The 23,103-nt window shown below is 46.1% G+C and overlaps 2 protein-coding genes across 8 annotated transcripts in view; one reads left to right on the top strand and one right to left on the bottom strand.

Moving 5' to 3' along the window:
• Window positions 1–23,103, top strand: part of Ars2 (arsenic resistance protein 2) — a 139,874-nt gene that overhangs the window by 80,223 nt on the left and 36,548 nt on the right. For 4 of the 7 annotated variants that reach the window (XM_075894891.1, XM_075894890.1, XM_075894888.1 and 1 more), the window contains exons 2-5: window positions 4,028–4,152; window positions 7,225–7,329; window positions 8,936–9,112; window positions 22,730–22,903. In XM_075894891.1, the coding sequence (XP_075751006.1) occupies window positions 4,028–4,152; window positions 7,225–7,329; window positions 8,936–9,112; window positions 22,730–22,903 (581 nt within the window). Of the gene's footprint in view, window positions 1–3,548; window positions 3,631–3,769; window positions 3,790–4,027; window positions 4,153–7,224; window positions 7,330–8,935; window positions 9,113–22,729; window positions 22,904–23,103 lie in introns of those variants that run through there. The other 3 variants (XM_037426115.2, XM_075894892.1, XM_075894893.1) reach the window with 3 other exon arrangements.
• On the bottom strand, window positions 1,048–3,084 carry LOC119174968 (phospholipase A and acyltransferase 3). The gene is made up of 2 exons (XM_037426120.2): window positions 2,360–3,084; window positions 1,048–1,604 (listed from the first exon to the last, which is right to left on the bottom strand). The coding sequence occupies exons 1-2, from the start codon at window positions 2,789–2,791 to the stop codon at window positions 1,428–1,430; spliced, it is 609 nt and encodes a 202-aa protein (XP_037282017.1). The 5' UTR covers window positions 2,792–3,084; the 3' UTR covers window positions 1,048–1,427.

Genomic DNA, 23,103 nt, shown 5'->3' on the forward strand with positions numbered 1-23,103 from the left:
GTGAGCGCCATCACGCAGTTCTTTGTTTCTCTAAATGCTTTTTTCTTTTATGGAACAAGAGATTTACTTAATCTCTACGGAAGCCTCTCTACCGATGGCTTCACGTACGAACGACGCAATGGGCAGTGGCCATTCGATATCATACCGGTTGATCCGGGACATGTGTGCCCTAAATTTGATTTGCTGGAAAAACGCCCTCTCGGCTTCGCTGTATACTCGTAAAGCCTGCGACTGTAGCTCACTATTCGTAAGGAAACAAAATATACATGCACCGAGCGAGAAGCTCCGGGTGCTCATTTAAATTTTTCTTAAGTTAGCTTTGAGTTAAGAAGCTGTTGTGACAAGGCCACCAGTACAGTGCGGACTACATACAAACGTTGCGAGGAAACAGCACGTGATTGTGGTGCTATTTACAGACACTAACAAGCATGGGATATGTACAGTGATAGAATGGCGTCCCTGAATGTCACACATGAACATGAGAAATGGAAATACCTATGGCAGAAACTGAATCGAGGCAGTTGGCAACAACGCACTTTCTCCCTTGAGCAAGAGCACTCGCGGAGTCGTATTTTTTTTTTTCTATCCGTGCGTACTGAAGTTCGCCCGGACCTAATTGTATAAGAAAAAAATATATTGAAGCACTAATGATTATTTCTTAAAACTTGTGATCGTTTTTGTAAAATAACGCACGGTAACCGTGTTTTTTTTTTGTTACCGGAACAAAAATGGTACTTCGTGCTTTGCACAAAGAAAATAATGACTAGGAAGACAAAAACTCTCTTCAAGTCTTTCATGGTCTCGTCCTAACCTCGCGCATCGAGTTTCTGCCTCTGACAGTGTCACGCGGAATAACTTACGAGCGGAATCGAAACAGCTGCCCAAACTTCTCAAAAGTCTATGTATATGAAACTTTGTGCAAAGTCTGAAGGTCCGGACTACAACATCGAGCGAGAACGCCAGCGTAATTTGGCCGGGGCAGTAAACGTGACCTACAAAAAAAAATACAAAAAGCTTACTTTTTCCAAAAAGGAACGGTAGAAAAGTAAAAAAAAAAGTCACACTTGTTCGTTCAACTTCGCGTACCCTGCATCACAGATCTGACTGCCAACAACTGTCGCCAACAGGGCAACACACTCAAAGAAAGGTGGTCGTTTTTCTTCCGTTCGCGACAATACATATGCCCTCTCGGAAGGCACCCACAGAACATCGGTGGCCGGGGCAGAACGTCCCGCTGAGATCGTGCCCCGGCATATTTCTCTATGCACGCGAAAAACCTCACCTCCAACAACGGTTTCTTCGAGGTACACTAACAAAACGGATTGACTTTGTACACACAGTCTTTACGCGCCGCGAACAGCGTCCTCTTCGGTGCGCGCACACAACGCAGGCGATCGAATGATCGTCCGTACGCGACGCCACCGCGTTCAGGCGACGCTTGTGGGAGCGTTCTTCTGCGGCGTCCTCGGCGAGCTGGGCGCTATCCTAGCGATGGCCGCTGAGGTCGGCGTTGCGAAGACGGCCTGCAGTCCTGCCAGGAAATACGTGTGGCCCGCTTGGATGTTCTTCGCCCAAGGCTTCATCACGCTCAGCGTCACGGTGGCCTGCACGTCAAGAGAGGAGAAAGGCGAGGTTAGCGAACCCTCGCAGCTAGCCCCCTCCACGCAGCCCGCGGGGCTTCGAAGGTGCGTAAAGGGGTCGCCGTACTTGCATGCAGGCACGGGGAAATACTCTTCAATGCTGTGACCCCAATAATCAGGCTGCTACAACGGCGAACTTTTTAAGTGACCATTCTGCGGTTTTACTCGACCATTTTTTTTTTTCTGGCAAGCCCTTCGGGAGGCTGGTACCGCGTTATGAAGAACTGGGATTTCTTTTGCATAGCAAGCTAACTGAGAACGAAGCAAACGATCTGGACAATCACTGGTCTCGCACGCCGCAGGAACCCGTTATGCTAGATTCGTCCATAGAGCGGTCATTGCAATATCCTTTCCAGTCCTTAGCCTGTGGGCGTTGTGTTCAAAAGCCACCTTTACAGGAATTTTTCATCAAGCTGCGCACGGTCACACTGCAAAGCAGTCCGGGCTAGCTCTACGCCTAATTGCGCGTAATTGTGCGGCGAAAGTGGTAGGCGATGCTTTACAGCATTCGCGTCAGTCAATAGTGGTTCGCGCACACTTTGCATACGGCCTCGACGCGGCTAGCTGTGTCGAAATCGCTTTGCCGCAGCGGCGGGGCCGTTGCGGAGAAGCAAAACGAGTTTAGCCCGGTGACCGAGGGGACGCAGGAAGCGGGACGGCGGAGGGCGAAAACGCGGTCAGCCTCGACGACTCCGAGCGCACGGCAACAGTGGCCTCACCTGGTCGCTCCATCCGATGCCGAACTTCCATTGCGTTGCGTAGTACTCCCCGTTCCGGGTGAGGAAGTTGAACTCTACTTCCCGGTCGAGCATGGCGTAGGCCCGCTCCAGCGTTTCGGCCACCGAAGAAGGCACCAGGTTGCGCTCCTTGGCGCGCACTTCCTTGTTGTTGACGCGCACCCCGCTGTAACCGGCCACATCGGTCAGCTTGCTCAGGTGCACGTACGCAAAGTCCGTGGGGATGTCCTCTTCATTGCGGCCCACCACGTGCACGACATCGCCGTTGCCCACGTAGAGCGCCCAGTGAGCGTAAAGCGTGCGATCGATCTCGATTATATCGCCCGGCTCCGGCCGTAGGTCGCTAGCGGGCACGTACGAGTCCAGTCCGTAACGCACCACCACCTCCGGGTTGTGCTGCTGTTGCTGGGGCATGGCGACTCGTCGCGAAGATGCTGAAGCACGCTGCCGATCACTAGTATCCAGAGCACCGCTGTGTTAAGCAATGCGCCTCTCAGCGTTCGCGTCGTGTTGTCCTTTGCTTTGTTATGGAAACACAGCTGACTGGGGATGCCTATTTTGTATGCCCTCAGGGTTAGCGTTTTTCCGAGTACGGGGGAAGCCCTGCGAAATAGGAACGCGCTCTCACGATGCTCACCCTCCAACGGTTCACTCGCAGCTGCCGAGCTCAAAGCAAGAGCGCAACTCTTTATCGAGGTGCGGGGAGAGAGACGCACAGACGAAGGGAAGCGACGGAGGAAGGGAGCACGCGCTGCAAGCCGCAAGCGCGGGAGCAGAGAGATGTATTGTATTTATGCCGATGTTGCTGCCGCACTGATGATATTTTGCTTTCTCCGCAACGCTCTCGCCACGCCTTGCAGCCAGGGAGCGGCAGCAACGCTAACGCCGCTTTGCGGTTGTACCACGAACCTTCTGAATTCTACGTCAGGTTTACGTCATCACAACCTCCGAGATTGTGACGAGCGAAAATGTGTCATCTCAAAGCCTATGACATCATAAAACGTCACTTTGAAAACGTCACAAAAACTGCTGATGTTGCTAGTGATGCAAATAAATGAACAATTGTTTTTTAGTTTGACTTCGTATAAACCTTAAAATATCTGTAGTAAGTTATTACTTATTTTTGAGTCACTTTTTTTTCAACGTGGTACGGTCGGCTACTTCTGGATGCGTGTACGTAGTCACCAAGCCCGTTCAGTAGCCATCTGAAAAGTCTTATAGTTGCGCGCCCGTTTGCCGGGATTTGTGTTAAGGTTTGTGTCTAATTTTGCTCACTTTACTATCAGTTTGACTGCAAGCGTGTTGTTTTCGTGCTCTAGAATCTCTTAACGCAGTTCTACTTCCTAGAGTGCGAATCTCAGGTCAGTAGCTTAGTGGTGCCTGCGCGGCACATTGTGGCCTCGACCCCAACGGTGAGCGGAAAGAAAATGGCTCCGGCTTGGCACTTCTGGTCGCGTAAAACGAACACGTTTACTCCTTCACGATTGTGGTTAATGTGCGTTATAAGTTCACGTGAGAATTTGAGCTTGCTTTTGTAATTTTGTCTTGAAATAATGCGCCACGTATAAGTGTGTTTTGCCAGCGCAATGACGCGGTCACGACGCACTGTGTATTTAAAGCGGCTGTGCAATTTATCATCCCCCATTTCAGAACATGGGAGACAGTGACGACGAGTACGACCGGCGGCGGGGGAGGGACAAGTTTCGGAGAGAACGGAGCGACTACCAGGAACGTCGTGATGACCGCAGCCGCGGACGGGACGATTGGCCAGAACGGTAAGCTCGTGCGTTTTCAGCATCCGTGAAGCGTGCGCGAAACTACTGCACGATTTCGAAAAAAAAAAAAAAAACTTCGACGCTGGTACAACAAGTTAGCGATTTTCTGCTCTGTCTTGGACCCTCAGAGATTCCGCCCGGTATGAGCTCGAGCTTCTAAACCACTGAACAACAAAACGACATACGCCCCGCCGCGGTGGTCTAGTGGCTAAGGCACTCGGCTGCTGACCCGCAGGGCGCGGGTTCGAATCCCGGCTGCGGCGGCTGCATTTCCGATGGAGGCGGAAATGTTGTAGGCCCGTGTGCTCAGATTTGGGTGCACGTTAAAGAACCCCAGGTGGTCTAAATTTCCGGAGCCCTCCACTACGGCGTCTCTCATAATCATAGAGTGGTTTTGGGACGTTAAACCCCACATATCAATCAACAAAACGACATACTTTATATGTGCGGCACAGTCGTAGTTTAAGAATACCGTACGCAAAGCTTGCGAGTATTTCGGGCGTAGCGTTATCGTTGGTCACCTACCGGTAGCCCACAAGAGGTGAGCGCACAGGTGCTCCAAAAGTAAGACGGAGCACGCAGCTGTGGCCGAGCTACGCAAACATGAGCGCCAGCGTGTTCCATCAGGAAAGCGGTTCTTTATTTTTATACGAAAAAGATAGCAGCACCTTTTGCCACATTTCCGTAGAAGAATAAAATCACTTCTCTGATGGAGCGTGCTGGCATTCACTTTTGCGTAGCTTGGCCATTGCTCACGTGCTTCGTTTTACTTTTGGAGCACCTGTACGACGCATCCGTAACGCAACGCTTTGCGTTGCACAAATCTAAATCTAAAATTTATGCTCTTGTTCTGTTGTTGTGGTCCACATAACAAAATTCAGCCACCACGGGAGCTCCCTTCACGGTGCTCTTCCGCAAGTTCGTCCCTCTGCATTTTTCATATGTAAACACTTCCTCTTTCAAGGACGCTATTTGTGCTTTCGATAACGACTTATCTACCATAATTGATTAATTTGTGGGGCTTAACCTCTCAAAATCGCCATATGATTATGAGAGATGCTGCAGTGGAGGGCTCTGGAAATTTCGATTGCCTGGGGTTCTTTAACGTGCACCCAAATATGAGCACACGGGGTTAAACATTTCCGCCTCCATTGGAAATGCAGCCGCCGCAGCCGTGATTCGATCTCGTAACCTGCGGGTCAGCAGCCGAGTACCTTAGCCACTAGACCACCGCGACGGGGCATACTTATCTACCATATTTCATGAGATTATTAACTATACATGTTCTAGCATGTAGATGCTAGCCAGCCTAGTCTCCTACATCATTAGGCTCTTCTGTGCTCGCAGGCATGGTGTTGATTTGGTGCAAATAAAATAGTAATTAAGGGTAATGTTTTTGTTGCATACTCTGCCCGGAATTCAAGCAGGACCAGTCTCTGTGCATATTTCTATCCCGGAAAGCAATAAAAATTTTTTTCTACGCATATTCTTGTTTTATGTGTTGTGCTATTGTATAACACACAAAGTCAAAATTTTCCTGCTGTGCACTATCACAGGACAATAGCTTTGTACGGAGTAATAAGAATTCTTCTTGCAATAATTCCTGATGCACCTTGTGTACTGAGCAGATGCCAGTTTCGCTCGCCCTGTTAAAACACCTTTTTGCACGCCCGTGCTTTCTGTCACATCAAAAACATGATTGAGTGCGTAAATCTAAATCTTTTTCTCTGCATTCTCCAAAATAATTATGCACTGTTAACTTTCTGAAAGCCTACATGTTTTGTTGAGCCTGTTGCCTTCATGCACATGCACTTCGATATAACGCAGGCGTAGCTGATGGAGAGATGATGATTCGTAGCACGCCAGTTAAAACTGAAGTGGCACTGGCGGAGCAATGGTGCAGCGGACATTTGCGCCATGTGTAGGTGCTGCACGTTTCGCATGGTGCTTTATAGCAATGACATGGAATAGGATGACATAATTATTTTGTAAGCTCTTATATGTTCTACGGAACCAGGGGTACAGTGCACGGTTGAGATAGTGCAAGGAGACATTTAATGCAACTTCATTACAATCATGTCGGCTTTTTGAAGTGCATAAAAGAAAGGTACGTACAGAGGAACAACTCACCATGTAAGGATGCTGATGACATGTAAGGACATTGTTCATCCAATGTCAAGATTGATGCTGAAGTTACTGGTTCACTGTTGCTATCCGAAGATCATCCGAGTGATTGTATTCTCTCATGTTAGTGTCTCTTTGAATCCGAACTGGAAGACCTTCATGTTTGTCGAGTGGCGCATTTAACAACCTACAAAGGGGAAGTAAGTTCCCCCTCACCTGAGTTATTCATGTGGTCTGGTAGGACTCGCAAACACACATAAGATCTCTTCAAAGCTGGGAACAAAACCCCACTACCAACATTTTTGTATATTTTAGGGAAAGCCAAGCATCAAGAGACGTGAGAGAGTTTATAGATCCTCACAGATTCTATTCAATTATTTTCTATCCAAATTTTACTTGTTTAAGCATTTTGAGCTGCACGTAAGGGATTTTTCGAATATCCTACACTAAGTTGCGGGCATAGCGTTGTGAATCGGCGCCGTACAAGCTTTCAAAAGAGTTTGTCCCACGCAAACTCTGACATGTGCTCTAGTCACCGCAAAAAGGCTTCGCCTGCCTCGTGGGCCGCATGCTATTTCGTTTTTTTTTTTTTTTTTTGCGTGCAGACCGCAAACACTTACAGTGGTTAGCTTTACAATGCATGCACAGTGGCAGCGATAGCAACGAATAGCGTTTGCCTACTCTGTTCGAAAACTCCCTATTGTGCTCTTGGTGTTTACCGTCTAAGTGAGTGACAGCAGAAAACATAATTGAGTGAAAGCATTGCTAAGTTATACTAAAACGCATGTCAGAGGCATCAACCACTTAGAATGAAAGAGTTACTTGAACATTCCTAGTTATTTCAATAATCATTTTTTTAATGTCTGTTTTGTTTGGAATGCACTTGTTTTCAAATCGGCTCAATGTGCTGTTTTGTAAGTCAAGTCAACAGTTAGTCACATCTTGCAGCCGCCGTGATTATCGGGACTATGATGTTCGGAGGAGCCGAAGTGACCGTTATAGTCCTGCAAGACACGATATGAGTCCGCCTGTGAAGCGGATGCGGCGAGACTGGTGAGTCTGTCATTTCATGAGCACACCTTTTGCCTGCCTACTTATGAGCAGAACACTGCACTTGCATGGTTTGGGAAACTACTGCCTGCGTACTTTTTAAATGACGGGCTTTTGTGTCGCATATTGTGTGAATTATTTTTACTACATTTTTTCTGTGGTATGTTTTTTATTTGTTAACTGTTGGGGAAAGCATCATCTTTCCTACACTCAGTTACAGTTGGTTGCCTGACGCTGGCATTGTGCATGAAAATCTGCATGCGATTGGTGTTGGTTTGGGTGGTGTCGGCATGAATTATTGATCTGCCATTTAACTTTTCGTTAAACATGCTTGGCTTTAAGTGCTATAAGATATATTTGCGCAGGCAATGGAGGTGCTAAGCGTAGGAAGGCACAATATTGCTTGTTGTAGTCCAGTTTTCATGGCTATGACAAACACTGTCTATTTGGGAATAGGTTAGGCTAAAGTTTGTAAATGGACCACTCATGAACTTGTGCTATGAGGATCCACAAAAATACAAGATTTCCTGGGGGGGGGGGGGGGGCTAGCAGGGACAAAATATTTCATTATAGTCTGTGCATAGTGACTCTCCATGTATTTGCAAAATATTCTGAACGACAAATTCTGTTGCTGTCATGCCCCTTTATTTCTCTTTTACGTGACTTCGTATTCAGCTTGAAGCAACACTGCTATGCAGTGCATTCACCTAAGTCACCATACCATGTTAGCAACATGTCGGTGGAAAATCACCCTTTGGCCAGGCTTTATTGAAAGCACAAAACTCTAACTTGCGGGGACACATACGCCCAGAGATTAACAGATTGTTGGGGCTTCATCTGTAGCGAGCCACAGGGCACTGTGAGCCATTGCTCCAAGTATATCTGACGCGCCAATGCGCTTTCTCATGCTAATCTCCAGAAGGGTCCTGTGTGCACTGGGAATATTGGGTACGGAGAATAAAATAAAATAGAAAGGATATGGTTCAGATAAAGAAGAATGAAAGTAAAAAAGAAAGAATGAAATGATCTCAAGTTTTAGATATACCAAAAGTGGCTTGAAGACAAGGCAAAAAGCATTGCGTGTGCACCTTGTACTGCCAGAGAAAGGCCTCCTGCGTTCTTGCTATCCGTCATTTGTGCCACACACAGTAGGTATGGCTAAGAGCATGAGTCCTAACAATAGGTCAATGGAAACTTATCATTAGACCTTCCTGTACAAAGTGACAGGCAAGCGACACGACAGCTAGATTGTTGCCTCTGCTTGTCTTCAGTCGAAAGGAAGAGGAGCCAGAGCAGCAGAATAGGCAAATACGTCCAGACACCCTAGTCCTTGCAAACACTGACATTGAGCCATGTCTTCAATGTAGCAGCACCTCAGTCAGCCTCATTTCTGCACCACATATTTTGTTTGCTGACCATGTTGGCCTGCATTTGATAGTTTCATGTATTGAGTAAGCAGCTTAATAAGGAGGAGCATTATTGCCTGTAACACTCAGTGTGCTTTCACAGCTATAGCATGAGATTGACATGAGGCATGCATGTCATAGGGACTGGCACGTATTCTGGTGCAGTCCTAAGACTTCTTGCTTCTGGCTTCCCATCTTTGTAGGGATGACCGAGGTGGTTACGGTGGCTTTGACGGTGGCGGCTTTCCGGGGGGTGGCCACCACCCGGGTGCAGGCGGCCCCTGGGGTGGCCCCCCACAGGACATGGGTGGCATGGTGCACATGGGTGGGCAACATGGTGGATATGGACACGGAATGGGCCAAGCTGGGGGTCCACAAAGGTAACCCATGGCACCTGCACATCAGTCCTTGGGAGCAAGCCTAGAGTTAAATTGACTGCTTGGGAGTGGTAACATTGTTCTGTTTTGATATTGTTTAATTTTGCTGTATTCATAAAGAAAAGCAAGTCCTGAAAGCAGGGGTAGTGTAACATAAACTCTATTTCATTTCATTTCTGTTTGTAATTTGCCATCAGTCCTGCTTGTAAGGCGAATCGAATAAAATTTTCAGGCCACGCCCACTTTGCTTGCTCGTCAAGCAGTGATACAGATATTCTGCTAAAACAATATTTTAAAATGTGTAAATAGCCCTCGAGTGCTCTTATTTGCAAGATGCATAAAAAATGGCAGCGAGTTCCATTGCAAAGGAAAAGGAACATTGTGGCAGCTGTTACACAGTTGTGCAAAATGCAAGTAAATATATCTATTTAAGGGGAGATGCTACTCGAAAAAGGTTTTTTTTATTCCATAACCCAGCTCCTTGAAATTTTAGGTGTTAGTAAAGCTTGCAGTGCTGATTTCATAACTGCAATTATTTTTTTGATAGCTATAGTAGTTCCGGAGTTGCTACAACTTTGATATCAAAATATAGTGTTTTTTCTGCACATAATAAAGCTTACTGAAAATTTTCACACAGAATTGCAAAATGGCTCATTCTGCTGCACTTGAGCAGTACAATACAGAAAAGTACCTCAAACAGAAAATTTATTTGCTACATTTAAAAAAAAAATTAAAAGTACTGAATGCATATTTTACATCTCTGTATCAGTATATCAAGTTGTGTAACAAAAAATCTGTGATGTATAATGCAACCTAAAGTAGATACTTGTATTCTAGAGTGACTGATTAAGCTCTGTGCAAAATTTCATCAAGATAGGACTATTTTATGCCTAAAAAAGATTGTGCACAAGATGATAGAATTACCTCAAAATGGAAATCGAGAAAAATGCATTTGAAAGTTGTAAATATGTTTACTCATGATTACACAGTGCGATTTGCACAAAACTTGGTGATATCATAGAAGGGACACAGCTAGAGCACCTAAAATTGTCCTGCTCCATATGTGGATCCTTCTCGCCGCTTGAGAAGGGAGTCATCAAGGCACGCTTTCTTTGCCACGTTCCGCCGATGGGCCCTTGCCTCGGCTGTTTCACACGCAGACATTCTTTCGATTCTCCTCTGGTCGCGGGATTGGCCCAGGGTGATCAGTTGATCTGGTGGGACTACACCAAGCTCCTCTAGCACGTGTTCAAAGCTTGAATGTCCTTTATTGAACCACAACACGGCCATAGCAGCTGCAGTTTCCACTGCTGTCCGGGAGGCAAACTTAGTCTTCGGACACAACAACCAGATTTTGCTGTTCAAAGATTCTGCAGCGTTTTGGGTCTTCCCTTGGATACAACGCACCAGCAACTTTTCATCTGTGAGCCGCTTGTAAATGGGAAGCACAGCCAATCCTTGAGCCTTGGTCAAGATTGGTGTGTGGTCGGGTGGGGCCTCCCCAAGCGCTTCGGCTCGCCTATGCTTGCACCAGGAAGTCGCCCCTTCTGGACAGTATCGGTGGCTGCCTGCTGTGTTGCTCGATGATGAATGGAAATATGAGGCCCAGATGGCACGATGCATTTTCAGAATATCACCTCTGTTGTTTGTGATTGCAATACGGTAATAGTTCTGCAGCTTCTGAATTGTGCCATCTGTCAGCTTTTCCCCTCGTGGAAGTCGTGTTGGCAGTTTCCGAAGTGCAGTGCCTAGACGCTTGGCCACATGGTTTGTGCACTCCTCCTTGTCCACAACAGCTTCACCATATACCTTGGCCTCAGCGACAGCGGTATAAGCTTTGCTGTCCCCATCACTGAGGAACTTGGTGAAGCGCAATGGTGTTGTGTATGAGGATGTCCTGCCCCATATGCGCAAAGCTGCCTCAGTCTCCATGGCATGAGAGGAGCACTCTGTATTTTTTTCGCAGACAGGTGTGTGGAATGCTTGCCATATTTCTTCCTCATCACCCAAGTCCTGGTGCCGGCTACAGGCAAGGCAGTAATTCGATAGCACTTGAAAATCTAGGCACAAACCAGTGTCCACAGACACAGCAGTGCCGATGCCATTGTGGCTCTTGTGCCCTCTTTTTTGCCATGTGCCATCATACATGACAGCAACATCAGCCCCATCCACTTTCTCTTTAGTTATCATCCGCGCTTTCGCCAGGTTTTCTTGCACAGCTTTGGTAGCTGCAGCATGAACTTTTTTGCCGATTGCAATAAAAGTCTTATGATGCATAGGTAATGGCAGTCCAAGAATAGCGCAAAAACGCGACAGCTGTTCATGCCAAATGCCTATTGCACGCGCAGCCACAACTACCTTCACATTGACAGCGAAGCTGTCGCGCGAGCTGCCGCTTCGGTAGCTCCAGTCATCACCGGCATCGGTGGGCTGTCTTTCCGGCAGAACACGCCGCGAACTATGCGCGGCAGAAACCACTGACTCAGGACACTCACTGTTATCACAGTGCAGCTCGAGGAACGAAGAGAGGCCCTTACGTTTACTTGCGGTGTCGCGAACGACGAGTCCAGCGGTGTGGCATGTTGCACAAACAGCACGGCTTACCATCGATGTCAGTGCGCCGATGTCACAAAATACTCCGCTCACAGAGCCACAAACACTCTTCGTTCTTTCGCTTTCGAACTGTTCAATCTTTTTTTTCTGATGCGCTGATGAACTTGATCGCGGCGTCGATTTTGTCAAAGTTCCCGCAAGCCGCCGTATCCCCGCTGCCTTGATTAGGCCTAGTGGCCCGCGGCTCGCATTCTTCTACCGCTGCTTTGCGCTTCGGTTTACGTCGACGCCCTTGGTACTTGTTCTTGCTTGCAAACTTTCGTGCTCGGAAGTCTCGCTTCTTCGAGTTATCCATGGTGAACTCGGAAAAACATAGAAACGCACGGCAAGTGCCGATCGTCGCAAGCGCTCAGCGAGTCAGGCCGATCAGATGTAGCCAATGGCGGCCTCAGTAGCGTACCATGTGACCGGTAGAGATGCACGAAGCGGCTGCAGCTTGGCTGTAAACCGACTTGGAAACGACTGTTTTGTGAAATTCCTCACTAAAATACGAAACCAGGGGGACGCCTGTACACTAGAAGGAGCCTTGATCTACACCACCGAACAAACCCCGATGGCGGACGTCATCGTGTTGCCGAGTGGCGGATTTTCAAAAATAGCCGTCGGATGCGTGAATTGGCGACTTCGGCAGCTACCTTCACTAGCGCAGATCGACTTATTACCACTTTCTTGTTTGAATTCAGCTATGACCTTTGGGGAAATGATAGTTGAATGATCAAAAATGATTTTAGAAGCAATATCTCAAAAGTGGAAATTTTTGCAAAAAACGCGATTTTTCGACCCGCATCTCCCCTTAAGATTCCCACTCACAGCCCTGCAATGAGTAGCAAACACCAGAACAGTCAGCAGTCTTCCCTCTACAGTATAGACCACTTATAATGTAACAGTTATAGTGCAGGACTGGTTACAATGCAGTCTTTTTTTACTCCTGTTTACCTTGCCATAAAACACATTTATTGTGCAGTCCTCAAAGACAAAAAAAGCGAGTATGCTTATCAAAGGAGGTGCTCTTGGTGCATCGCTGGGGAGCGAGTGACAAGGTCGTTGCGAAGGAGGAGGGGCACAGAGTGAACGAGTGACAAACGCTGTAGCGAGTATGCTCATGAAAGCAGGTGCTCTGGGTGCATTGCTGGGGAGCAGGTGACGGGGTCGTTGCAAAGGAGGAGGGGCACAGAGTGAACGAGTGACAAACGCTGTAGCGAGTAAGCTTATGAAAGGAGGTGGTGACAAACGCTGTAGTGAGTATGCTTATGAAAGCAGGGGCTCTTGGTGCATCGCTGGGGAGCAAGTGACAAGGTCGTTGCGAAGGAGGAGGGGCACAGAGTGAACGAGTGACAAACGCTGTAGCGAGTAAGCTTATGAAAGGAGGTGGTGACAAACGCTGTAGCGAGTATGCTCATGAAAGCAGGTGCTCTGGGTGCATTGCTGGGGAGCAGGTGACGGGGTCGTTGCAAAGGAGGAGGGGCACAGAGTGAACGAGTGACAAACGCTGTAGCGAGTAAGCTTATGAAAGGAGGTGGTGACAAATGCTGTAGTGAGTATGCTTATGAAAGCAGGGGCTCTTGGTGCATCGCTGGGGAGTAAGTGACAAGGTCGTTGCGAAGGAGGGGGGGCACAGAGTGCACGAGTGACAAATGCTGTAGCGAGTAAGCTTATGAAAGGAGGTGGTGACAAACGCTGTAGCGAGTATGCTCATGAAAGCAGGTGCTCTGGGTGCATTGCTGGGGAGCAGGTGACGAAGTCGTTGCGAAGGAGGAGGGGCACAGAGTGAACGAGTGACAAAGGCTGTAGCGATTAAGCTTATGAAAGGAGGTGGTGACAAATGCTGTAGTGAGTATGCCCATGAAAGCAGGTGCTCTGGGTGCATCGCTGGGGAGCAAGAGACAAGGTCGTTGCGAAGGAGGAGGGGCACAGAGTGAACGAGTGACAAACGCTGTAGCGAGTAAGCTTATGAAAGGAGGTGACGACAAATGCTGTAGCGAGTATGCTCATGAAAGCAGGTGCTCTGGGTGCATCGCTTGGAAGCAGGTGACGAGGTCGTTGCGAAGAAGGAGGGGCACAGAGTGAACGAGTGACAAACGCTGTAGCGAGTAAGCTCATGAAAGGAGGTGGTGACAAACGCTGTAGCGAGTATGCTTATGAAAGCAGGGGCTCTGGGTGCATCGCTGGGGAGCAGGTGACGAGGTCGTTGCGAAGGAGGAGGGGCACAGAGTGAACCAGTGACAAACGCTGTAGCGAGTAAGCTTATGAAAGGAGGTGGTGACAAACGCTGTAGTGAGTATGCTTATGAAAGCAGGGGCTCTTCGTGCATCGCTGGGGAGCAAGTGACAAGGTCGTTGCGAAGGAGGAGGGGCACAGAGTGAACGAGTGACAAACGCTGTAGCTTATGAAAGGAAGTGGTGACAAACGCTGTAGCGAGTATGCTTATGAAAGCTGCTCTGGGTGCATTGTTGGGGAGCAAGTGACGAGGTCGTTGATGAGGAGGCACAGAGTGATGGAGCGACAAAGACTGTAGCGAGTATGCTTATGAAAGCAGGTGTGCTGGCAAGCAAGTGACGAGATCGTTGCGCAGGAGGAGGGGGCACAGAGTGAACCAGGGACAGACGCTGTGGCGAGTACACTTGTGGAAGGAGGTGCGCTGGTGAGAAAGGGACGAGATTTTTACAGAGGAGAAGGGGGCAAAGAGTCAACGAGTGATGATGCTGTAGCGAGTACTCTTGTGGAAGGAGGTATGCTGGCGAGCAAGCAACATATCGTTGCGGAGGAGGAGGGGGCACAGGGTGAACGAGGGACAAACGCTGTGGCAAGTACGCTTATGGAAGGAGGTGCGCTTGCAAGCAAGTGAGAAGATTGTTGCAGAGGAGGGGGCACAGAGTTAACGAGGGAGCGAGTAAGCTTATGAAAGGAGATGCTCTGGGTGGATCACTGGTGAGCAAAAGACAAGATCGTTGCGCTGGAGGAGTTGGCAAAGTGTGAACGAGGGACAAACACTGTCGTAAGTATGCTTATGAAAGGAGGTCCGCTGGCGTGCAAGTGACGAGATCGTTGTGGAGGAGGAGGGGGCAGAGAGTGATTGAGGGACAAACGCTGTAGCAAGTACACTTATGAAAGGAGGTGCTCTGGGTGCATCGCTGGGGAGGAAGTAATGAGGTCATTGATGAGGGGGCACAGAGTGATGGAGGGACAAACACTGTAGTGAGTATGCTTATGAAAGTAGATGCTCTGGGTGCATCGCTTCCCGGGAAGCAAGTGACGAGGTCGTTGATGAGGGGGCACACAGTAAAGGAGGGACACTGTAGCGAGTATGCTTATGAATGGAGGTGCGCTGGCGTGCAAGTGACGAGATCGTTGCGGAGGAGGGGGCAAAATGGGAATGAGGGACAAACACTGTAGCAAGTATGCTTATGAAAGGAGGGGCTTTCGGTGCGTCGCTGAGGAGCAAGTGACGAGGTCATTGCGGAGGAGGGGGGGCACAGAGTGAACGAGTGACAAATGCTGTAGCGAGTACACTTATGAAAGGAGGTGTGCTGGGTGAATCACTGATGAGCAAGCGGTGAGGTCGTTGCAGAGGAGGAGGTGGCACAGAGTGGACGAGCAAAGGGGGGAGGAAGGCCTAATCAGCGTCGCAGGCCTAATGAGCATAGGTTGCATTTTGAAAGCGGTCGCATGCAATCTAAGTTGCAGTTTGGTACGGTATCAACGAAATTCTTGGCAGTGGTGCCACTTGAAGGGAAGGGATACATATTCTTAATGAAAACGAAAATGGCGCATGTAGCACTCGTATGGTAGTTGACTCAATGACTCAATGGAGATGTCTTGAAATCATGTACATGTCGTGAAATTTAATGATCGGTCTCTTTCAGCACGCAAAATTTTAGATGTGCTTCAACTTAGTTTCTGCGTAATTCCCATGAGCGAGGCGGTCTGGGAAGTTATTCATGAATATTTTGCGTCCGCTTTTCGCATTCGTTTTGTTGGCAATGCGTGTCGTTGGACAATAAAACTTTTTAATATTCCAATATTTAGATGGTTATCATCGAGCAGAGCATGTTTCTATTCTTGGGCACACGAGGCTGCATGCTCAGCACATTTTTCGCAACTGCAGTCCTTGAAAAACGTTTTAGTTATAGTACGGTAGTGCTTATAGTGCGGGTATTTACGACTCTCGCAGCGTACGTTATAAGCAGTCTATGCTGTATTATTTTTGAAAGGAGGCACCATGGAGCTGCTCGAATGTTTTATAAGCAGAATAATGCGATATGGCATTCTCAAATTTTTTCATGCAATTCCATGACAAATGTGCAATGGGCATGGCTTGAACAATTTTAACCACTAACAGAGCGCTTGGTGGATCTGGAATATACAAAAAAAACTCAATTGTGTTGAATTATTCTGCCCCAGGTTCTTAATCTTGTTCGAACACATCCATGCACTCCCTGGCACAAAGGTCTTCGTTTCATAGAACATGGTGAATTCAATAGTATGTTATGACAGGCAGTGATGGCCATTACTGATTGGATACGATAGAAATGGCATTGACTTGTTCAGTTTAACTATGGGTCACTGGGTTCTTATACCTGGCAACAATGGCTAGGGCTAGAGCACTTCGCTTATACGTTGGTTGTAAAATACAAGTTGCAGTTGAATTGTCTCGCACATCTAAATCATCTGCACTTGATCCACTGCACCTGGGTTTTAACGTACATTTGCTGGTTTTTGCAATAAAGCCTGGGCATCGAAAGTATAAAACAGTATTGCTAGTAAGAAATTTGCATTGTTAAGCATTGTTGTTATGACTATAAATATAAGCCCTCAAAATGTACCAACAGTGCTTAATTTTGACCCTGAGATATTGTTGTTCTGTTAGAGTGGAATGGCATGTTATGGTCTCTGGTCACACAAACTTTTAGTGTGGCCAAGCCTACACAAGTGCCAATGCAAAATAGGTGACAGATTTAAAGGTGAACATAACATAAGCCATAACATAAACAGAAATCTGTTTGGTTTGGTGAAACTTCATATCAATAACATAAACTCTCCAGCCAACTTATAGTTCAAAGTTACTAAGGTTAAAATTTAAGAACTGTAAACTGACCCGATCTGAGACTGATTCGGCCTCTTCTTCAGGGTTGACTGAAGAAGGGACCGAATCGGTCTCAAAAAGTCGGGTCAGTTTACAGTTTTTAAATTCTAACTTTAGAAACTTTCCACTATAGGTTGGCCGAATGGTTTATGTTATTCATATGAGGTGGCAGATTCTACGTTTACCTGGCAAATTGAATTTAAATATGGAGTTTACCGTCCCAAAACTACCATATGATCATGAGAGACATTGTAGTGGAGGACTCCGGAAATTTCAACCACCTGGCGTTCTTTAACGTGCACCCATATTTGAGTACACGAGCCTACAGCATTTTCGCCTCCATTGAAAATGTAGCTGCCGCAGCCGGGATTCGATCTTGCGACGGGTGGTGCTGCCTGGCAAATTCTACATTTAATTAATGTGAGTTATGAGTTAACGTATGAACTGCAAAGACAAATGTAATGTACTTGTATAAACAACATTTTTCGGTCTAAAAGTGGAAAGTAAAATATGTCACCAACTCTCCAAGTAGGAAGTTTTATTGAAATACCTATACAAGGGGATTCTTTTAGAACTGACCTATTTCATTGTGCTGTAGTTTTTTTTTACAGAAGTCTCCCATTTTTAATGAGGTTTGTGGCAAAGCGTCTGGGTCAGTTGCATGCGCGTCATATTTCTTTCTGTCCACATCTTTGTGTTTTCAGTTCGTCTTTAAAAAATAAAAGCTTGTTTTAATAATGTTGGTTTTAATAAACTAACAAGTGCTATTACCGGCACTCACTGATGCTGCACTTTTATATTTAAAGTTGCCACCTTACCACTAGGAAGGGGGGGACACGGCTATTTAACAGGGGGGGTGAAGGTCTTATACAAGTGGTAGAATTCGTGCTTGACAAAAAAAAAAAATGCCTGGTTCAGTATTTTATTCACAGTGTCATGTATTGTAACGTTTACCTAGTCAGAAGTCAATATAATGCGATGTACAAAGCAAAACAAGGTAGAGCTAACCAACTGTTCTGTTCTTATGACAATAAATGCCATCTACATATACATGGTTCATTTGAGACGTAATGTTCCAGCAATCGCTATTATACATGTCATTAATACATTAGGTGGCCAGGAGCCAGCTGTTGTTCTCATGTAGAGATGTCCACAATGTTTCAGAATAGGCATTGACTTACCGTAACTTGCTGCTTCGAAGACGGAGAATTTACGCTCGTGATGCAGCACGTAGCCACTGGGGTTGACTTTTTCTCCTCTTGTTAAATGATTGGTATAATTGGAGGGATCTTACTTCCAATTATTAGGGGGCACAAGATAGAAATAGGTTGAAAGTCGTGATAGAGTTTAGGTGACTAAGGAAAGGTATTTAGTACCTCAAAAGTTGCTGAATTTGCACTGGTAAAATGAAAAAAAAAATATATATATATTGCAGCCTTATGGCCAAAAGACCAGCCAATGATACCTGGTATTAGCTTCGAATCGGCGACTGGCCCACTGTCTGAAAAGCCGTCCAGGCTGGTATAAAGCCGGGCGGGTGGAAACACTGGTTGTATCGAAACTTGTGAAATTGCTCGGCCCTTTGGCAAATAAGAAACTGCAATAGGGATTAGTCTCTCGCCACTATGCTGCTCAGTCATGTGGATTACAATTCTGTGCAGTGCTGTGTTTTTTTCATCCCCTTTCTATCACTCTGGTCTTTTTTTTTATTGTTCTCCTACTTCCTGTGTTTTCTATCTATTTCTTCCACCATGCTTTGTAAGCTTTATATGAGCATACTAGCTTTATAAAATTTATGCCTGTGCATTTAAACATGTGGATAGGATCCATTACTGGGTATGGTACAGTGCACAGATTAAAAAAAGGGTTTATTATTTTTCTAGAAAACGATACTGTGAGGACCAAGACCACACATTGGCGATCACATGAAAGTGCTCCAAGTTATTAACCCTTTGCGGTCCAGACTTTTTACCCACTTTCAGGCTCTACTGGTCCGAAACTATTTTGCCAATTTCTAGCATCGCCAAGAATAACACAAACTGTAGAAGAAAAACTCTCAGGATATTTATTTTTGCTCCTGCATTCAGCAGGCAACTTCTTTAGTGATATTTGGGCAGTGTATAATAACACTCAAAGCATTCTCCTGGGTACAGTCTGGGGTTGTTACTGCAGGTTTTGCAGAAGATCAGAGGTGTTCTCTCTATCATCGTAGTCTTCGTCACTCATTTTTGTCAAATCACTGTCATCACTCTGTGGTAGAGGCATGTAATTCTCCCCCTCACAAAAGTCATCCTCACTTTAGCTAAAAGCACCACCGTAAAACGCAAGTTGTGAAAACACCATGCTTCTCAGCAAACCGTGCCCGAGTGGGTACGCTCTAGGCTCCGTGCTGAACATAGTGCTGCAACCTATTGTAAAGAAAAGTAAACCTCAACAAACTAAGCTCACTCATTCTCAAGAGATGGGGCGTCATGTATTTTAAAAGTAAGCACGTCTTCCAGTGAAAAATAAAAATAAAATTTAAACAACAAACACCCATGTCGGACTGTGCCCGACAGAGGACTGCTACGGCCGTGTTGCGTGTGAGCTAATACGGTCGCTCCAGGCACTGCTCTTTTCGCACAGTCTCTTCGCTTTGAAAGCGTACTGATACTTGCCAAGATACGTCGCCAGCGATCGCGACCGGTCTTGAAATATAAGATATAAGTTCATTTTTTGACACTCAGTCATTTTTGACACACACACACGCACGCTCACAGACACACACACACAGCCACAGCCAGAAACGTCGCCCCGAGACTTAAGTATATACTTCCGGAGCCCCCTGTCTGTGAGAGCATTCAATGGCAGTTCTAACACGCGGGGGATGTCATCTTGTGCGCCTTCCAGGCGATAGAGATGGGCCGACTCATTTGGTCTCTGCTTAAGCGGAGCTTTTACCCGCTCATGAAAGTTACGATGCGTGGGGCATGCTATCAATTTAAATTTGTTACGGAACATGGCAGCGACGGCAAAAGCTCGCCGTGTGTGTCCATATAATTGCTAATGCAATAACAATACAGCTTTTTACTGCTAAATAAGTGTATTGGGTTAGCATGCCTTCAGTCCCCCTCTTTGTGCGTTTATTTACCGAATTTTCGTACCGAATCTGCATATAATGATATCCTCTTTATAACAATTTTTTGGGGCAAAATGTCAATTTCGTTATATCCAAGTTTAACTGTATTTCCTTCCTACCAGACAGACAGACAGACAAGGAACTTTATTAAGGCCCTGATTTTCATATGTTAGTTTTATCACCTTAATGATATTTTAGCGCTAGTATTGCTGTACATTGTAAGCTTATTCGCGGCGTGTCTTAAACATGAAATCGGCTTTTTCTTGTGATCAGTTTTCTGAAAATGTTCCATACTTGATGTACCTTTTCTTGAAAACAATCTGACCGATTGTGCTCAAACTACACCTAAATTCCTTCCAAAATAGTCTGAACCAAAGACTTTGAGAAATTATTCGTGTTGTGATTGAGAAAGAAAATTTATTAATTTCCAAGTCTCCCTCACAGTGCGTGACAAGTGAGAATATTTTTTTTTCTTGTGAGGTATATGTAGGAGCCTGTTCTTCATAGGTTCGGATTAACATCAAAATCATGTCGAATAAGGGTGCTGAATTTCATGGTCATACCACTTTTGGTTTTTCATAAAACTGCATTTAATTTTGTGCACCAGTATAAAATTCGGTACTAAACCAGAAGCAAGTAAGAAATGCTACAAGGTCAAAATTGTAGACTGGAGGCTGCATGCTCTATAATTGAGTATGTGAAGTTTTCACAACACAATATGGTACAATTCCACTAATATAAATCTGAAACCAGGACGTACTGTTTACTCTACCGTAGCCCCTTAAAGGGCCAGCAAACAGGCTTCGAGGTTGTTCTTTATTTATTTTCTGACACACTCCAATGAGCTTGCTAATGTGTACAGTAGGCCGCGGCGATCATATTCTGTGAATATTGCAGCGCTGGGCAGCACGCAGGCTCTCTTTTTCGAAAAATGATTCCCGCACACTTCCCTAAGACTGACCAATCCTCCTTGTATGTGCAGTGATGAAATCTTGCCCACGGGCAACAATACGCATCTTTGAGCTTGTTAATTGATCATTTGCCCTACGGAATGGTGCCTTGGCCATGCAGTGATGCAGTTTTGGCTGCGCAGTCCTCATTTTCATTTTCCTGGTCTGCACTCTGCCATTTTCTAGAGCCCTAGACTACCGAGAGAAGCAGTTTTGCCAGAATGAAAGCCTTCAAGATAAAGAGGTGCCTCGTTACTTTACCGCTACGGGGAAGAATGCTTCTCGAACTGCGCTTCCTCCCCGCGTTGCTATGATGCGTGCTCACGTGAGGGAAGCCCTGCTTGGTCCTTGGCTGCGCGCTGATGATGTATCGCTCACGTCGCGTTACGTTGATGAAGTGGGAATAGTCATGACAATGGGCTACGCTTACCCTTTGCCGCTTGGAAGAAAAGGTGGGAAGGACGAGTGAGAAAATGAAACCAGCCAAGGCAGGTTGTTCTAAGCCCTCTAACTTGCCTATACAGCACTTATTCGCAAAGTTCTTAAGGCAGCATGTTCACATTCTACAAGTGCGCAGTAATTCCACGATTAGAAATTTTAGACCGCAAGGTTCTTACTGGCCCTTTAAGAGCTCAGTTTAAGGATTATATTGCTATTGAAATTCGCTTTACCTTGTACAATCATGCGGTAGATCATTTGTCTTTTTGGGAGTGTTGAGGCTGCACATGTCAAACAAATCTGGGCCTTTTTCACATTTAAGGTTTTGTCACGCTGTAGTGAGTTACCGTATTTACTCGCATATTCCTTGCACTTTTTTTGCTGGAAAACCGGTGAAAAGTTGGAGGGTGCGAGAATTACGCGGGGAAAACTTTTTATGAAAACGTACAGAGCGAAAAAGAAAACGAAGTGGCCGCAAATCTGGATTCTCACACCAACAACTAACAGCAAGCTTTAAGAAGTACTAATTAAAACTTACCTCAACAATAAAAGCAGAGGTTCAACACAAGACAAGATTTAATTGAGACACAAAAAGTGGAAGCAAATAGTCGAGAATTATAATACCATATGCAAAGCTTGCGGACGTTGCGGGTGTAGCGGTAGCGTTCGTCGCTCAACAGGAGCCCTCAAAAGGTAAGCGTGGTACGTCAGTATTGGGCTGATGGCTATTTAACAGAATTGTCTGCAGTTTCCTTCTTAAGAAATAAAGTTTATCATCAATCCCAAGGGCCTACCGGCGGCCCTGTTGCCGTTCTTTAGTGCATTATCTATTACTTGCAACTTGAAAGCAGCTGTACAGCTTCAGTATCGCCTCATAACATGACAAGGTTACCGATGCAACATACAAAACACGCCGCAACGCGCACTGGCCACTTCGGCTTGGCTTGAGTTGAATTGAATCTCTGTGCAATAGTACGCTTGATGCTTAAGAGATGGCGCCAGATGACGTGCCCTATCATCATCAGTGGCTGGAAAGAGCAGACGACATTATTGCAGCAGTTTTCGGGGGTGTGATAATTACTTGAGGAAAAAAAGAAATCATATTTTTGTTGGGCGATATGGGGGGTGCGAGAATTGTGCGAGTGCGAGGATTACGCGAGTAAATACGGTATTACTGTTATGAAAAAACTGAATAGCTTGGGCTCATTGCTTGTCGTATGTGCATGTGGCACTTCATGCGTGGTGATGGGCCAGATCATGGATGACTAAAATTTTGTCTTATTCCTCAGTGACCTTTTTTTTTCTTTTTAAAGGGCTTAAGAGTGTTGCTGTTACCAAAGTGCAGCCATGACATGAGTGGATAGGGTTTTTAAACGAACTCAACAATCTCTGCAACTTTTTGTTTTATGCTACCGCAGGGAACCCGAACCAGGCCTCACACAGCCGCCCATGATGACGTTCAAGCAATTCCTGGGCTCTCAGGATGACAGCATTGATGACCAGGAAGCAGTGCGCAAGTACAATGAGTACAAGATGGACTTCAGACGCCAGCAGCTTAACGAGTTCTTTGTCAATCACAAGGAGGAGGAGTGGTAGGTATCCCTTGTTTCCCGTTGCCACTGCTAGTGTACCTGTGACCGCCGATGAGTAATAGTAGCAGTGGCCTTGTTTGCCTTGTTATATGTCACTGTAGGGAAGAGGGAAGCTAATTTCTTTACTGGATGTAGTCTTCAATTTTTTTCCACAAGTGTTGCCACAGCAAGCACAATTAGCGGAATATTTTAAAGACTCA

The sequence above is a fragment of the Rhipicephalus microplus genome, chromosome 5, assembly GCF_043290135.1.
Source record: "Rhipicephalus microplus isolate Deutch F79 chromosome 5, USDA_Rmic, whole genome shotgun sequence".
In the NCBI taxonomy this organism is placed as follows: domain Eukaryota; kingdom Metazoa; phylum Arthropoda; class Arachnida; order Ixodida; family Ixodidae; genus Rhipicephalus; species Rhipicephalus microplus.

Bases quoted from the DNA above. Each gene is read 5' to 3' on its own strand.
- LOC119174968 (XM_037426120.2), bottom strand. From the start codon at position 2,791: ATGCCCCAGCAACAGCAGCACAACCCGGAGGTGGTGGTGCGTTACGGA. The intron at 1,605-2,359 runs GTGAGGCCACTG...CTTGACGTGCAG, and splicing joins GCATCGGATGGAGCGACCAG to GCCACCGTGACGCTGAGCGT.